Source organism: Haemaphysalis longicornis, unplaced genomic scaffold, assembly GCF_048455015.1.
Source record: "Haemaphysalis longicornis isolate Haplotype H1 unplaced genomic scaffold, Haemaphysalis longicornis Haplotype H1 scaffold_9, whole genome shotgun sequence".
Taxonomy (NCBI): Eukaryota; Metazoa; Arthropoda; class Arachnida; order Ixodida; family Ixodidae; genus Haemaphysalis; species Haemaphysalis longicornis.
In genome coordinates, this window is record NW_027526460.1 from 64,297,398 (window position 1) to 64,315,798 (window position 18,401).

At 44.4% G+C, this 18,401-nt stretch overlaps 1 protein-coding gene across 1 annotated transcript; it reads left to right on the top strand.

The window, feature by feature from the left end:
* The first annotated feature begins 600 nt into the window (after positions 1-600).
* On the top strand, positions 601-12,243 carry LOC144152335 (uncharacterized). Its single transcript, XM_077683601.1, has 5 exons — positions 601-809; positions 2,156-2,307; positions 3,715-3,782; positions 9,454-9,534; positions 11,943-12,243. Exons 1-5 carry the CDS (start codon positions 693-695, stop codon positions 12,074-12,076), a joined length of 552 nt encoding a protein of 183 aa, XP_077539727.1. The 5' UTR covers positions 601-692; the 3' UTR covers positions 12,077-12,243.
* The last annotated feature ends 6,158 nt before the right edge of the window (positions 12,244-18,401 follow it).

Below are 18,401 nucleotides of genomic sequence, written 5' to 3' on the forward strand. Positions count from 1 at the left end.
AGAAAACTTTGGACAATTAAGGAATTCCAGCTGATACCGGACGTAGCTTCGGTCAGCCTTTAGATACAAGTTATTGATAACCAGCTTCAAATTTCTGTAAGTATCCGTCTGCGATTTAAGAAATGCGCTGGGACGGATTGAACAAGTTGAAAACGAAATGTCATTATTGTGCGCTTTGGCCCCGCCGGTTGATTTGGTAAGGGGAAATAATATTTGCAAACTTGTATTAAGTTTTATTTGTAGCACTGTGATTGTTTCCCCTGCGTATTAGGACAGTAGCAAGGCAGCTTTCAAGGATGATGAAGAGAAGGTAGTGCAGGAAGTCCAACATTCTGCTAGAAATATATACAGGCAGTCGTATTCGGGAGCGCGTGAGTTTACATCCTGTAAAAAAATCCCTTGGAGCGTAGAACAAAGAGCTCCCCGTCGGGACAGCGGATGCGGCAAACTGCGCAGCCATTTACAACTGTAGCGTGTGGAATACTCGATATAGGCCGAGGCTGTAACCTGTGCCCTCCCGCTGTCTGAGCAGCGTTGACAAATCGCAGCAGGTGGAAATTTGTGCGGCTATGAACGACCGCAATAAAATGTATCCCGGGCCGCCGATTTCTGACAATAAAACCCGCAAAGCTGGGTAAAACAAGCCAGTCGAGCAACGCTAATCGCACACGTATTTGCCTAGAACCACCACAATGGTCTACGCACTGCCCATTCTGTCGATTGCTTTAAAGCTTTTGTTTGGAGCTGGGGCCGTTCAAGGTGCTTTAGGACCCAACAAGCTTGAGCGCGAAGTCCCCGACGCCGCCAAGGTATTTACTCACAGATTTATTATTTATTCTCGTTATGTTTTGTTACGAATCCTACAAGGTAATTATCAGACCAGCAAAAATATTTGCGATGAAGCAACGGCCGCATTCACGAATGTTTTTTTTTTTTCACAATACTGAGGTACATCAAAACATAATTGCAAAATGAAGAGACACCAACAAAACAGATGCTTAAAAATTGAATAAAGAAGGTGCCGGTTCAAGTGATCACGAAAATTGTTAGAATGAAAAACGTCAGAAAGCAATGAATTCCCATCTTGCACCCTTCTAGGAAAAAACAATATTTCAAAGGATTTGATCGGGCGAAATAGGGGCCAGAGAGTGATCATGACCATGACGAGTATGTCGTGCTGATAGTGTTTTAACACTGTCAGGGGAATTAATTCTTATATTGGCAGATATGCAATTATAAAGAAAGGAAAGGTGGCTGAACTTGCTCTGGGCTTCTAAAATACAAATGCCGTGTAATTGCATTAAGGTAGTCGCGGTATAAAGCCTGCGATATTTGCCAAAAATCAACCCAAGTGCTTTTTTCTTAATACCATCCAGTTGTACAATAATTCTTTGTATGGGGATCAAAAATAATAGAAGCATACTCAGGCTTTCAACGAACACGGATATAATAGGCTAGAATCTTGGTTTGCGAGAGCGAATATGCCAGCTTTCTTGTTAGAAGTCATAGCTTACTTAATACAGAAGTGGTAATGTCGGATATGTGGGTTTATGAAGTCAGCTTGCTTGCGAGACCGACGCCCAAGTACTTCTATCAATCACATCAGTCATGTTACTGCCCCTTAGTGTATAGCAGTATTGATTAGGATTTAGTTCCCTATGATACGCAGCAGCACAGTTTACTCAAAATGGACAGAAGATTTACCCAGAATTTACTCAGAATTTCTTCATAATTGACAGGAACGTACAGAGTCTCACGTGGTTAGAATGCAGTATCTAAGTACCTTCGCTAACGTTCTCACTTGCAGGCCTCTTCACTCGCAATGTTTGTTTCTCAAATCATCCACTAGATTACTTTTGTGCAGCAAGTTACAGCTACCGTTTCGTAACTTGTTAGGTAAGCGTGTTCACATCATTGCCAGATAATTATATTACTATTAGATAGTACCCTACAGTAAGATCAGCGTTTATTTTTATAGCCTTTGTATCTGTGGCTAATGTCCCCAAAACAAGTATTTTTTTTTAATTTGTATGAAATAGTAAGGATGACAGTTGTTTGTGAACTGGAGACCTACTTGCCCGCAATGATTATTACTACAACGTATTACCTAACAAAAATTGTAATGGTTGGTTGACCCTTTCTCTTATAAACGCAGATATTTGCCGCTCTTGACCACCCGATTGGGGCACGGGACACAGACCTCGATGTAATACTCCGATGTCTCTCGGCGCAAAGGACATACTTTGATCCCGAATCCAGCAACGCCACGTACGTCTGGTCACTCAAGCAAGTAATCGGAAACGGAAGGTAAGAACAATTCACCATCTGTTCCTAAATAGCTCCTCAATTGAGCCCTTCGTGCATTACTCAGCAGTTCTCGCTTTACAGTATTTTTTTCAAAGATGGAACACACTATCCAAATTTCATGCACAAATTCACACAAAAAACACACTTACACTTTGGTCTGTACTGCAAATGGTCAGGAAATAAACTTAGTGGAGTGTAGGTTCACGCTAGTTGGTGAAAAGGCGTATTTCAACCTCGTCAGCGAAGAAAAGTTTAACATCTACCTCAATGCAGCCATACAGCCATGCAGCCGTACGGCTGTAGCCTACTGGTTCGCTCAGTTGGTAGAGCGACTGCTCCGTTTAGGCGCTTGAAATGGGTCCTAATTCTGGACCAGGACGAATTTTTCTTCAACTGCAAAGTTTTTGAAAAAGCTGTGTAGCTTTCCTTTGTAGCCGTATGGCTGCCTTGAGGTGGATGTCAAACGTTCCTTCGCAAAACTTACTCCACCTAGGGGATTTCCCACCAGGACTCTGTATTTCTATAGCCTTGGTGTACTGATGAGAGGAATATTTTTCTGTAGTGGAATCCGCGTGGCGAGTAACAGATTTTTATGCTCATAGGGAAACACCTTGAGCTGTCTCAGTCTACCGTTCGACGTCGGAATTCACCGTTTTAGTCATTTCACCGGCTGAACACCGCGCCCTCTACCGAACGTGTACGTCACAGCCAGTGGCGACAAATGAATCTCGCTAGCGCTCACCGGCCACAATGCCGTTTCCCACCCCCAGCGACAACGCAGGCATAATAGGTGACACCAGACACGTCAGGCCTCGGTACGACTGAGAAGGAAGAAAGCCGAATCACGCGTTTCGCCACCACCTCTTCTAGTCCCCTATTTGCGAAGCGCGTACCGTCAAAGCGGAAGCAGAAGCTTTACTTCTTTACAACTGGTGACTGTTTGCGGTACCTACTGTATCTCGTGCCGGTACGCGTTTTTAGGTGCGGTAATGTTCTGGCGCAGCCCGCGTCCTGTAAATCCAGTAATGATTTGCGCGTTTTTAACTCAAGACAGGTTGTAAGGCACCGTCTTCCGCTTTTCTTTTTTCTCATAAAGCATATAAAATTAAATAATGTGGGGACAAGAGAAACATCCCCACTGCGTTACCACAAACGTTATTCGATATGATTGCAATCAGTAAAGTTGAATTTTGGGGGTCTGGATGCCTCCCTGGTTTCTAACGCGTGCAATAGTAGAAGGCCAGTCGATAATTTGCATTACTTCATGCACAGGGATCGCCGAAATGCCTTCGAAAAGCCGAATGCGCTTCTTATTCTATAACTTTCTTTCTCTTGTTGGTGGCCTCTTTTGCAAGTAGATTGGCTTTACAGTTCGCTAAACGCGTTTTTATTGCTTTTTGCCTGTAGAGACTACGCAACTTTACACCACATGCTCGGTGACACGCCTGACAGGACAAACTACACAGTGGGATCGAGTAAGTATCGAGTAAGAGCCCTAGGTGCGCTATTCTACACGAAACTGCCGCTTTTGCCGTTGCCCTTTACAGAAAACCACCGCCGCAGCAATGAATAAATAAAAAAATGGCTCTAATCCACGCTGTGAAGGTGGTTGGAAAGCAAAGCTTTAAACAACGCCCACAACAATTGCCCATGCGACATCACTTGAATTCACACACGTAGCTCTACAAAGAGTGAAACCAGAGATTCTACCAGCTGTTACCTGGAATTCGCGGGGGCGGCATCCCGAACGCAGAAGAGCCTGCCACGGCCCGGTTAGAGCAGCGGACGCCACCCGTGTAGCCCGGCCGTAAGTCAAAAGAAAGAAAACGGAGAGGAGCGTCTTTCGACGGGTGAGACAGCGGAACCTAGCCATCCTGATGTTCTAGCTTGGGGCTACACCACCGCGCGACACAAGGGCGGACACTGAAACAATTTGGAATGTCAGCTTATCATTCCCATTTATACAGATTTAAAATAGTTATTTTAGTAAGTTTGAGAATTGCGAGAAAGCTGAGGGAACTTTTAAAATCGCTATTTATCAGATACAGTTGCTGCTTTCATAGTTTGTAATACCTCTTACCCGCCGCGGTGGCTCAGTGGCTAAGGCGTTGCGCTACTGAGCACGAGGTCGCGGGTTCGATTCCCAGCCGCGGCTGCCGCATTTCTGATGGAGGCGAAAAGCAAAAACGCCCGTGTGTACGAGATTTCGGCGCACGTTAAAGATCCCCAGGTGGTCAAAATTAATCCGGAGCCCTCCACTACGGCGCGCCTCATCGCCTGCGTTGCGTCGGCGCGTTAAAACCCTATAATCAATCAATCAATGTAATACCTCTTAAAACACAATCGAATCGGTATTTACCAATTTAGAAAACTGACTCCCGTTCGTGGCAAGCAATACACAAAAGATTGCGTTCTTTAGCCGCCAGATGTCTGTATGTGGACTCTACATTTTGTTTTCCCGCCCTGACGCCCACTGAATTCTGTCGGGTCCGGGTTACTCAGCAGGTGCTGCCGAAAAAGTTAATCAAGGCGTGCGAAGAAAGCGCGCAATGGACGCGAAGCAGCGACAAAACAGGCACCAAACAACTGTCGCTAGAGCAGACGACGAAGCCATACCGCCGACGCACCCGCAGTCGAGGAGGCACCTCCGTGCGGGGAACGCTGGGTAAATTCGCCGCGCCATCTCTAGTTTGCTGCGTAAATAAAACCCTCCGAGGCCCCCCTTCCGCCACCCTACCGCCTCCGGCGCGTTAGGAGTTTTTTGTCCCGCACGCCATGAAAGAACTGTTGGCAAGTAGAGCTAGAAAGCTTTCCTTTAAAACCCGCATTCTACTTCGTTTGACATTTGAGACCGTGCCTCCCGTGCCGGAGCACACTGTGTTACCACCGCACTAACTCCAAATGTCGGCAGAGGCGGAACTAGAGCAGCATTAGTGCGCCTAATGACACGTGAACTTATCGGCCCGTGAGCTGAACAGCTGCACCAAAGCCAGGCATGACACTCCTTCTCCAGAAGCTATGCGTGCGTTACAAGTCGTCTTGTGGGATTAATTTGTGCCAAAAGCTAACAAACAAAACTGAAGAAACACAAATACGGTGTATATATAGTAAAGGAGCCTGCAGAAGTAATTCGACGCAAAAGACAAGGATACGAAAGCTAAGAAAGAGGCGGAAATACATGTGGCCCAACAAAATCTTCAATAATGACACCACGTTTTCGCCTGGTAAGCACGCAGGCTGACTGAAGTTCCTGGAGAATTTTTTATTATTTCAATTCCAAGGAGGTTGTATAAAACTTCTGGAGTGGAGGCCGCCCATAGCGGGCAACGCGGGGAGGTGAAGCCGGGCGAACCGGTCGGCGGCCATATTGCCGTGGGTAGAAAAGGCGCTGCGCCGGCAGGGACGCTGAAGTGCGGTCGCGTTTTTTTGGCTTTACAAGGGAGAAAACGATGGTAAGCTAGTATATCGATTACGATATTTGAGGGCAGACTGAATTTTGCCTTACGCGTAAGGTTTTGACGTAAGATATGGTTCAAGCAGCGAGTTCGCCAGTGTATATCTTACGGTGGTCAACAGAGCTGTCGATGCGGGAAAACGCGCAGCGCTATGCTAAAGGCACCACCCCTGATTTTATTTCAATAAACGTTTATTCGGTATAGCTAAGGCTATAGACCGCCCCCTTAACATTAAAATTACCTCATGTTGCGCGCCATGGCAAGCTAGGTTACTATTAGCCGTGATTTCACGCTGGAAGTGCGGGACACGCGAAAGCGCGATTATTTGACGCTTGTTTCTTTTAGCGGCGTGGCTAGGATTAATGAATGCTTATTCATTAATGATGGTTTTTAAGGTTTTAAGGTTTTTACAAATGGTTTTTAAGCAGTACTGCAAGAATCATATCCATCAGGATGTTGCAATCTTTATATGTAGTGCAAATGCACGTTTTCTGGTTTAAACAACATGCCCAGTTTTGCCCTTGCCGAAGACCAAATTAAGCACGAGCTTTTGATTGATTGATTGGTTGATTGATTGATTCATTGTGGGTTTTAACGCGCTGACGCAACGCAGGCGATGAGGCGCGCCGTAGTGGAGGGCTCCGAATTAATTTTGACCACCCGGGGAATCTTTAACGTGCACCGAAATCTCGTTCACACAGTAGTTTTCGCTTTTCGCCTTCACCAGAAAAGCGGCTGCCGCGGCAGGGAATCGAACCCGCGTTCTAGGGATGAGCAGCACAGTGCATTAGCCACTGAGCCAACGCGGCGGGTCTATTTCCAGCTTTTCAATCGTATTTTGCGAAATGGATTTGGCACACACTGAAGCACATTAAAGCAGGTTTTTTTTTATTCCGCGTGCACTTTACAGAAGGCATGGGACTCCCATTGACTTTATTTTTCAAATCCAGATTGTTACTTAATTGGATGCACGACTACATTAACCGCGCACGTTGGCACGATAGTAGCGTGCTATTGGTAAGAAAACTACTCGCAGGAGGTTACTCAATCACATTCACAACCTCGTTGACCGCACAAGTTCGGACGCGAGCAGCGTGCTACTGATAACAAAATCACGCGGACGAAGAACGCGGGAGAGCATTGCGGTGCATCAAAGACTTCTACGAAACAGCGCTAAAGAGAAACGTCAGTGTATTCACGTATGGCCGGATGTAAAGGAAATGTATTAAACAAGAGTGCCTTGATTTTTGACGGTAACTGCCTTAGCAATACTCTGCATTTAAATTAGTCCGGAAAAACAATTTGGGCCCACATAGTTACAAACATGTGATTACAAACATGTGATTTCGCGCAGCCAAGCGACTACAGGACCACCACAACTACGAGCGCAAACATTCGCATATCTGCGTAAACAAGCGCGTATGCTCAGTAAGCGGACGGCAGGTGCTACGGCAAATTTTCCCTTTACATCACGCACAAACGGCGGGCAAATGTGCACTCATAACGTTATAATACTAGTAATGCCCTCGAAACCCAAAACAAACAGATACCCTCAGTTCTTACAGATGAAAGGTGATCCCCGACGCCTTCTTCGCGCGATTAGCGCAGCCGAACGCGACGCACGAGCAGACCATTTCTGCTTTCTACACCTTTGGAGCATCCATCCGCGAACGAGGATCGAACGAACACGAGTTCTGCTCTTTGGCAAGAGAGAACTCGGAAGGACGACACATGGGGCAGAAAAAAATGTCATTGTGTCTACTGTTTATTTTAGTTGTTAGCGCCCAAGAATGTAAATAATTACCAGATGTGTGCGCCCCCGGCGCACGCACGGGCGACTTGCGAAGCGCTTAACTAGAAACACGGAGGGGAGCATAACCGAAACCACATGCGGCGAAATGAACGCGCGCAAGAAAAGCTCGGTGCGCTTGAAGGTAGCCGCATGAGAGGATCAACTTGCAAAACAAAACAAAAGAAAACAAAAAAAGAACGGAAGCAAAAATATAACGTAACCCGCCGCAAAAACAAGTACATTATGCGACGAATGCAATGCGTCTGCTACAGCGGAACGAGTTTTCTACCCACGGCAAGATGGCGGCCGTCGGCGTCAGTTTTCGACCACCATCTCCACTCCAGAAGTTCTATACAACCGTCCTTGTTCAATTCCGTTGAGGCACCTTTTTCTTGGAGGTGTTGTATTAAATGTATGGGGTGACGCCTAAGCGTTAAAAACACAACCAAATACTCTTTTTTCTGTGGGCAGAGCTTATTGGCTGTTTAATGCTACCTACTCTATGACAAGCTGTGTGCGAAACCCCACCGGGGCATGTGTGCCAGCAAACAAAAGCTAGTTCAACACTACCTGTGCGTTTCATAAGGATCAATTGCATTTGTAGCGTGTCACCATCTCGCAACACGACGCACAATCTGATTACTTCCAGCTGGGGCTCACGTTCGAAGTCAAACGAACACCCTTTCTTTTACCCTCAGAAGCAAAAAGCAGGTATCACGCGGTTTGGGATCTATTGTCCACCTTTTTGTTCTCCTTTCCACGTATTGCTCGTGTATGACGAGCTAATCCCTCGTTAATTATGCTTTGTGAAGTAGTACAGCTGTCCCCCTTTTGGTTCTCCTTTCCACGTATTGCTCGTGTATGACGAGCTAATTTCTCGTTAATTATGCTTTGTGAATTAGTACAGCTATTACTCTTTTTGGACTCGTTCTGATGCTGTTAGGTGCCCAATATGTTTCTGAAGGGGGTTGGAGAATAGCACGCTTGAACAAATAAATTAGTACATCCCAATGGCTTGGCCGCCGTACGGAAAACAAGACCCGGTCTTTTGCCTTGCTTTTCTGCCATCCGTTGCCCATGGACTGTTTTGTTTTTGATGTTATGTTTGTTGTGTTGATTACGTTTTGATATTTTACAGGGTAAGCTACTGCAACCATTTTTAACTCGTGGATCTAGGCGATAACCACATTTTAGAATTTTTTAGTCCTGGCGCGTCCAGTGTCTAATTTTAGAGTTTATTCTGCTGGAAATCTAACTGGGCCCAACTAACATAACTAGAGCTTTACGTATTTTTATCCTAAAAAAAGTGGTCTCAACTTAAAAGTAGAAATGAAGCAGTAATTTTTCTGCAGCGCTTAAAACTCGCTTCACTACAGGTAATGTCCACTGCAAGCAGAAACTTGTTATGCTACATGCAAAAAAACGCATCTATGATTAGCTGGTGGTATTATCTGACACCAAATAAAGTTTAACAAGGCACAAAACTGAAACGGAGATTCCTGAGCCCTTGTAATTACTGAACCAGCCTTGGTGGCAGTTTTGGTTTTGCTTGTACCGTTCCTTGTTCCCAGTTCAGCCTAAAAAAAACTTCAGATTCGAGATTGAACTCTACAAAAGCAAACCGACAAAATTAAAATGGGGCCAAACTGCGTGTACGACAGAGACAAGGCGTAGGCTTACTTATTGCGAATATATTTCTAGACCCTTTTTCCAGCGACAAAGTTTCGGTAAGGAGGGCTGTCAATACCGATAACTCAATGCTTCAAGCTTCTTGTCTTCTTCCCTGCAATTTATAGCCCTAATAAGGTCGAAGGCACTAAGGGCAAATTTTGTTTGAACTAAAAATTAATCGTGGGAATGATTACTGATTTTTGGTATCCGCCTTGCGCTTTTTTTCAGGTACAAAGGTTGAGGTTGGCATATTCCACTATACAGACTACGCGAACTGCGCCGTTCTGGAGATGCACCACTTCGGAAACCGTAATTCAACTGCTCAGTATTTCTGGATTGTGTGTGTTTGTTTGCGCAGGCAGCCCAATATCAAAATACGAGAATTACGTACCCTAATACGCTAAAACAATATTTTAATGGCGAAGAAATCTAAAGAAGACGTCGGTTCGGCCCGAGGAAAGAAAATGTGCTTAGGAACGAGTTCAAATATTGCTGTTCTCGCACCTTATTACCAGTTTACAGACGAGTTAATTTTGACATTCCTAATAGCCTTTGAAATACAGATTTAGCGCTACATCTCCAATACACCAATTTGTGCCTTTTTCGTCGTCTTGACAGAATGTCGCGACGTGCTGGGCATGGCTTCCTTTTCGACGTCCCACAAAGAAAGCGTTTTGTATATTCACAGTTAGGTTTGCGTCCCCAGCCTCAGTTTGTGCTAAAGAGTCTAATGCAAACTCAAGAAATCTACATTCGACACATTTGCTTTTGGAAACATTTTTTATCATTTAAAACACATAATAATAGAAACTTATCAGTGCAATCACGCAAAGCATTATCCTATCATGTTTTCCTCAAAATAGATCAGTAGACTTACCTATAATATATTTCTAGGAAAGATACCATAGTAAGATACCATCAATTTAGCGATTGTGCCTACATTGGGGTCTCCGGGATGACTCTTTGCCCGCAGATATAATCTAATCGACTACCATGTTAACAAAACACAGTTAGGCACAGGTGTGTTCGGACTGCTGGGCCCAACATTTCAAGGCGTTTCTTGTCACTACGGCTGCCGACACCTGTTTTGTGTCTTGTAGATTATGTGAGACCTTAAGAACCATTCACGCAGAACGAATACTGGATGCCATACATCGAAGAGTTCGCTCAACCTGCCGCTACCGTGGTGTCTAAAGGATGGCTCATTAATTTGTTCAAGAAAACTTTAAAATTAGTCCATGAAAATATAATCTATATTCATGAGGGCCCCAAAAAACTGCCGATTAATGAATCCAGCCTCATGACACGGCATAATATATTATTACAATAAAGCAACATGATATAAAAGCAAATTACACACAGTAGTTCTTTGCGCGGATGGGCTGCAATGGATTCTTATTAGGACCATACGCTGCGTGAATTTTCTGTGAAATATATACTATTTTATGGATTAAGATATCTTATACAAAGACCCGACAAGCTGAAGAAACCAGTCGCGATGCTTTAAGCAAGGTAACAGCGAACACGACCCGACGGATAGAGATTCGAGTGCAAAGGTCGAAAAATTATGAATAGAAGTCGGACGGTTCCTTTTTAGAAATAAACGTATTTTAATATCATATCTACACATTGAGAGTATTGTCGCTTGTTCCCCGATATGTGCGAGTAGAAAACAGTGCGGATTAACACAAGGATTCACAACAATAAACAACAAGTAATTTGTATGATTAATGTTTCAAGTACCACAGGCAACAGGCAACAGATTGTGGCAACATGCCATGTCTTTCGGTCTCTCTATCGCTCTTTTCAAATGGCTGTATTTCCGAAATACGAGTCTGAGAACTGTTACTTCGTTTTAAATGTTAACCACGCAAAACGGCAACGAAAAATATACATTACGCAAGGCTCGCATGTAACACAGACTACCAATTAACGCATCAAAAGAAACGTTCGCACTACTCAGTATGTGTTATCGGTAAAGAAAACTTCTTAGCCACAATAGCAATTCCAGAACTTACCAAATTGTTTAGAGGCTTCATTTCTTTAAAATATTTGCGAAAATTTGACGCGAAATCGAATACTTCAAGTTCTTAGGGATTTTTCTAATATTACACAGCTAATTTTTTCTAATATGACAATGTCGTCGTAATACAAATTTTCAAAACTCATCAGTTCAGCAACTAGATAAAGTACATGAGATACCGATTCCAATGTAACTATGGCACTGTGCTAAAACTAGAGGTCCGCAACACGTTCAACAGGATTTTCATAACGGAACAAAGTTGAAATTTATAATATCCAAGCCATGAACACCGTCGCATTATTCACAAGAAAAACTATTTCAAAAATGCAGAATAGCTTACGCTGTCGCCTGCCGTCCTTCTATCACAATATTTTAATTTGATTTGTTTGATTGTAGGGTTTAACGCGCCGACACAACGCAGGCGATGGGGCGTGCCGTAGTGTAGGGCCCCGGATTGATTTTGACCACCTGGGTATCTTTAACGTGCGCCGAAATCTCGTACACACGGGCGTTTTTGCTTTTCTCCCACCTCAAAAAAGCAGAATATTTTAATTTAAAATGCATTCAAATTTAACCAGATTTTACGACAACCGCATTTTATACTTTAGGAAATGGGTCTCTTTTCAATAGCCTCACGCATCGGGATGTAAAAAACCAACATCCTTCACAACCTCTTTCGTTTTTGTTGTTTCAGAGTGCACTCTTTGGGTTACGAAGGACGTGCTCGATGCAATTCCAGAAGAGTGCCTCAGACAGCATGAAGACATATGCGGCTACAACACTGTTTCCCTATACAGCACAAATGAATGCAAAAACTCGGATGTATAACATTTCCACGTTACATTTCTCACAGCAAATGCATGGGCGGGAAATATTGGAATTGGGGTACAGCATTGTAACTGCTAGCCTCGTGTAACTCCTTCATAAAGTCGTACATGTGATTTCTTTGGTCGGAATGTCAGTAGATAACCATGGAAACAATAAAATAATTTTGATCGAACGTGTTTGGCTATCAATTCTAGATATTATTTTTGTGGAAAAGCGTCAGCAGATTTTGATCCATTGGGTTGCTTGTAACGTTCTCAGGTGCTAACTTCAGCATCCGTAGCAGCCTCTTTTATTCCGTCAGCAGAACTGTTGCAGCCGTACCTAAAAGCGAGTTCTAAAATTCGGGCTACCTACTTAAAACTTGCAAAACGTCCACCCTCTTTAACGCAACCCAATTGTGCTGATGTATATGCTGAGCGAACAACTCAAACAGTGAGCACTCTACTTCTATCGAGGCATTAGAAGCCGGCCTGAGCAGCCCACAACTTCAATATCAACGTCACCTATACGGGGGGAGTGGGGAGCCGCTGCATCTGGGCTACACGAATTCGGATTCCGTCTCCGCGCTCCTTGCCATGTGTTTAGCGACTTTTCCTAAATTACACTTTTTTTTTACGCAGTAAAGGTATTCGCTTTCAAATTATTCTCTCTGGTCATAAAAAAAATGAGCGCCAGTCCACCGTGAAGGTGGTTGGAAAGTTAAGTAGTAAACGACACCCACAGCGATTATCCAGGCCACGTCAATTGAATTCACACATGTGGCTCTATGCCAGAGGCCAGTGAAATTCATGTAACCACGCCCTTTATTACTTCAAAAAGATATTTAAGTAATAAAGAGTGTGGTTAGGTGAATTTCACTTGCTAAGGTTAAATCAATGCATGATTCATGAACGGTATACTTGAGTTGTATTGGTGAATCACATGAGTGGAAACTCTTTTTTATAAAATTAAACGAAGCTCAAACCCGGTGTTATACTATCACATTTCTCCTCCGTCTCTGCCACCGCTGACGGATGCGACGAGATCGGTGGTAGAGACGGAGGCGGGGATGCCGTGCATTGGTGTGAGCCCCCTTCACTCTTAGCGCATGCGCAAGGCGTGCACACGGTAGCTGCACGGGCAGTGGGCGGAGCGCAGAGTGGCGCGAGAGCTCGCGTGACGCTATCACATGCCGTTCCGCGAAAAAGCCGGGGTAAAGCAGCAAATGTTCTCGGTGAGTGCATCGTCTGTCTCCTCCGTCTCCGCACGGGATCGTAGATCCATCGGTAAGACAACGGGCTCCAGCTGCGTTTCTGTATTCATTCCAGGTTCGATCCCTGGCGGTGGGCCCAATATAACGCTACCCCGTACCAATGGGATCTTTCAGTTTCACTGAAATCAGTCGTGCTTTCCAGAACTCCCACGTCCTTCGGTGCTCCCTACCATTAAGCAAAATGTCATTTCATGGGACCCGTGATCAGAATTGAAGCTTTGTCGAAGAAAAGCACGCTCTGGGGCTGCGAAAAAAGTTCGTCGCGCCGGTTGAATGGTGATACAATTTATGAAAAGTTGATAGGTGGGATACTTATCTTCGAAGTGACAGAATAGGCAGGGCCAGATTAGTTTTCATTGCAGATATACTAGCAGTGCGATTGTAGTTCAAAAATAGGAAGCGTCTGGAATTGTTCTGAACTAGCTCAAGCGATGTAATTAGATTAAGGTGACAGGCATCTCAAACCGAAGAAGCATGTTCTAGTTTAGGTCGTACTAATCTTTTGTACACGGTTAATTTCAATGAAGATGCAGCTTTGCAAAAGTTACGGCGTAGGTATCCAAGCGTGAGAGTAACGTTGTTGATTATCTGTTCGACGTGCAGTGCCCAAGAGAGAATCGATGTTATGTGGATGCCTAAGTACTTGTACGAGGTAGTAGATTCAAGAGCTATGTCGTTTATATAGTAAGAAAATTGACTGTAAGCATGGCGGGACACAGGCATTGCTTTACCTTTGATAATCTTCAACTCTATTAACCATGTACGGCACCAGTTAGCAGCACTGTTAAGATATTATTCAAGAGTACACGAATCAGTTATGTTATTTACCTCACCAAAAATAACGCATTCATCAGCAAGTAAATGAATACTGGAGTTAATGTGACAGGAAAGGACATTAATATAAATTGGAAATAAGAGAGGCCCAATTACCGATCCCTAAGCAACGCCGGAGTGTACTTCGGTAAAACAAAAATTCTAACCCTTCGCGTGAACAAACTGTCAGTGATTTGTAAAAAACCATTCAATATATTTACCCACGTAATGATCGAGTTTCAGTTGTCTTAATTTATGAAGTAATTGTTTATGACAAACGTTATCAAATGCTTTAGAAAAATCTAAAAAGGTGCAATCAGCTTGTGACGAGCTGTCAAATATGCGGGGTAATCTATTAGTGAAAGATATCAGTTGGGTATCACAGGAGTATGATTTGCGAATGCCATGCTGAGCTGACGTGAAAAAGGAATTACTTTCAAGAAAATTTAAAAGGCTTGTGAATATTATGTGTCCTAATAGCTTACAGGACGTACTGGTGAGGGAAATGAGACATATATTTGCAGGGGAACATTTACTACCAGATTTATGAATAGGAACCACCACCCGGATTTTCCATTCACTTGGAAGAGCAGAAGTGTGGACCGATTGTTGGAATATCTTGGCTAATATGATGGCGCGAATTCTTAGAGTATTTCTTAAAAATTACTATTGATCGAATCATAACCAGGCGAAGAATGCTTGCTTAATTTGTAGATAAGAGAAGCGATATCAGAGACGTCATCTAAAAAAGGAGGCATGGGGAGGTGATTGTGGCAAGAGGTAGAACAACCGATATGGTTGTAATCTGCGAAGCACATGGGTTGTTGGGGACTGTTGCACATGTATTGATGGGAACTGTGTCACAAGATGACTCTTGCAATAAGATTAAATCATCTTTCGGAGGATCGGTAACGCGCCAAAACATTTTTACATTGGCTTTTACATGGACGGCAGTACGTTAGAAACGAAGTTATCTTTAGATTGTCTGAGTGCTTAGACGTAAATAATAGATGCGATTGTATAAGTGGCCCATCGTTTGTTAGGTGGCGAAAGCTTTGCTGAGCGATAAAGGCGCTTTTTCTTGTTAGCAAGCGTTTGATACTGGTATTATACCACGGAGATTGTGCATGAGTAGCAATGGTGTAGGTTGGTATGTGGTTTACGGTGATGCGATGAACTTCGGGACTAAAAGTATCCGTTAGATTAGACGGAATGGTTGATAAAATCGGTCACAAAAACGTCAATAAATTCAGACAATTCCCGATTGATAGCATCAAACTTATCTTTTTGTAATCGCAAATAGTTTTCTCTGGGGGGGTGTAAGTCAAATGTCAGCAATGAGTGGTCACTAATACCTGGTAAGCAGGTAATGGTTGAAGCATAGTCTGGATGGGTTTAATGGGTGTTTGTAGTCGTAAACGACACTCGCGTGGGTTCGCTAACTAACTCCGAGAACAAGAAGACAGAAAAAATCTAGGAAATTCCTAGAAAGCACTGAAGAGGCCGATAGCACGGAGGGAAAGTATGCCATCTGTTGTTTGGGGAGTTAAAATCACCGAGGAGAAACAATGGATATGACGGAAATCGACTAATAACAATTTTGACAGCGTCATGCAATTCGTTAATGAAAGTAGAGGACGAAGATGGCGAACGGTAGCACACGCCTATGATTACTTTCAGATGACCGAGCGTTAATAACGAGAAAACTGTAAGTCTCTGCGCCCATGAATGATAGACGAAGGAATATTCCTCAAAACAGCTAGCAAAACCCCGCCTCCTCAGCGCTTCGTTCTGTGCATCGATACCTTGCAAAAATGTGACGCATTTACGAAAATTTCAGAGTCACGCACGTGCGCAGGAAGCCAAGTATCAGTTAATGCGATTAGGTGGGTAAAACATAAGTCGCTTGATAATGAATTTTGTTTTTATGTGAGTGAAAAGTACTGAAACACGAGGTGCTGTCGGTACACCACTGCCCTTTGCGCTTAACTACGGTGACGTTCGTGGCAAAGTGTCCGAAAAACCAGACCTTCGCCTACTTGAAGGAAGTTGCTCGATGCTATCGCTAGCTGCATTATAAATGTAGATCTTGCAGTTGAGATGCAGTTTAGTGTAGCGCAGTTAAAAATCGCGGGATCCGGGGTAGTTCTTGCCAGATTCCATTAGCTTTTTACGATAGATTCGAGTGCTGAATGAATCATCTTCAGATATATATGTCCCTTTCTTTGAAGTGTTTTCGCTTCAAAAGAATAAGCTCTTTTGTTTTGAAGCTTCTTTAGCTATGACAGGGCGACACTTGTTTGGGGAGTACGTACCGAAGACGGTGGGCCCGTTCGATGGCGTTACTCGGGAGGAACATATCCGCATCGGCTAACAAGGTATTTAACTTGGGTTCACTTTCTTTTCAGGGTTCTTTGGCGTCAGCGACACCATAAAATATTAAGTTGCTACAGCGAGACCTATCTTCCAGTTCGTTTAAACGCAACAATAACACGTTATTTTCCGCGGTGAGTTCTATAGATTTTTCGGAGGTGGATAGCCGATCACTGAAGGTATCAAGATGCTTTAACTTGTTTGCAATTTGATCCAACCGGCTTTGTAAATTTTTCATTCTTGTTTCGATTTCTTTTGGGCCGGTCCTAATAGTCGTGACTTCGGTAACTAATTCTGCTCTACACTTGGGCGTAAATGACATGAGCGTAAATGAATATCAGCAGGTGAAACACAATTTTCATCAATTTTCACCTTATCAGCAGGGTTATGAGTGAGGCAGCGACTCAACTTCTAACAATGCTTCAGTGTGAGTAGTAGACCCGGGGTTCTTTTCTGTGTCACCTGAACACAGCATTAGTAAGGCCATACAAAAACACTTAGCAACCGTCTCACGCAACACTCGTGGGCATGGGAACAGCCATAAGAATAGATCGTCATTCTTTCTAACTTGTAATGAATACTTGTTACAAACCTGCGTGTTGAAAACCACACCAGCGAATATGACACCGTTGGCGCTGCTTCCGTGCCCACTGAAGCCTGCCGAGGGATGCGGCTCGTTTATGTTGACCAGGAAGACGATGTCGCTGAAGATCGGGCTGCAAACCAAAGGTCGAGTTCTATCTACGTGTCGGGTTTTATGAAAATGGCGTTGTCAGGCTCTCCTAGGAACTGCACGCAGGCTTAGTGGCTGTTTACAACCAAGTTTTTCTGTAGCCAGTACAAGCAAGCGTAGCACCAGGATACCATGGGCAGCCATGACACGAGCAATGCAAGCAAAGCCTACATGTTGAAAACAACACGGGCGAATACGACGCCATTGGCGCTGCTCCCGTGCCAAATGCGCTGCTCCCGTGCCCACTGGACCGAATTGTTTGACCGAGCTGCTACAGCCTTATGAAGACTTTTTGGGGGGAACCCACCACGGGACAAACCAGCCAACCAGTAAATTTGAACTGAGGGTGGGGGCGAGGCCCAGGTTCTTCAAGGTTTCACCCACGGAGCACACTGTAGATGGCGCAGCGAATTTATCAAGTGTTTCCCGCGCGGAGGTGCCTGCTCGCCGGCGGGAGCGTCGGCGTTACGGCTCTGTTGCCTGCTTTAGCGATGGTTGTTTTGGGCTTCTTTCGGAGCAGCTCCGCGTCCATTGCGCGCTTCCTTCGCATGGCTTTATTAACTTCCTCAACAGCACCTCCTGGGTTACCCGCACCCGACAGAAGTAAGTTCTCGTACGGCAAAGATACGTTAAGGATCAGTTTGTAGGGCAGGAAAACAAAGTGTACACAGTACAAACCACATACAGACAACTGGCCGCTTGAGAAACGCTACCTTTTGCGCGACTGCTTGCCACGAATGGGACTCCGTTTTCTAAATTGGTGAATTTCATTCGGTTGTGTTTTAAGAGGTTATAGAAAAGGCGAAAGTAGCAACTGGTTCTGATAAACAGCGATTATAAAAGTTCCCTCAGCTTTTCGCAATTCTCAAACTTACTAAACTAACTAGTTTAAATCGGTATAAATGGGAATCGCTAAGCTCACATGCCGTTTGTCGGCGCTTGTGTGGAGCAGTGGTGTAGCCCCAAGCTAGAACATCAGGATCGCTAGGTTCCACTGTCTAACCCTTCGAAAGACGCTCCTCTTCATTTTCTGTCTCCCGACTCACGGCCGGGCTACAGCGGCGGCGGCGTCCGTCGCTCTAGCACGGTCGTAGCCGACGCTGCTGCGTTCGGGACACCGCCCCCGCGCATTCCAGGTAATGGCTGGCAGAATC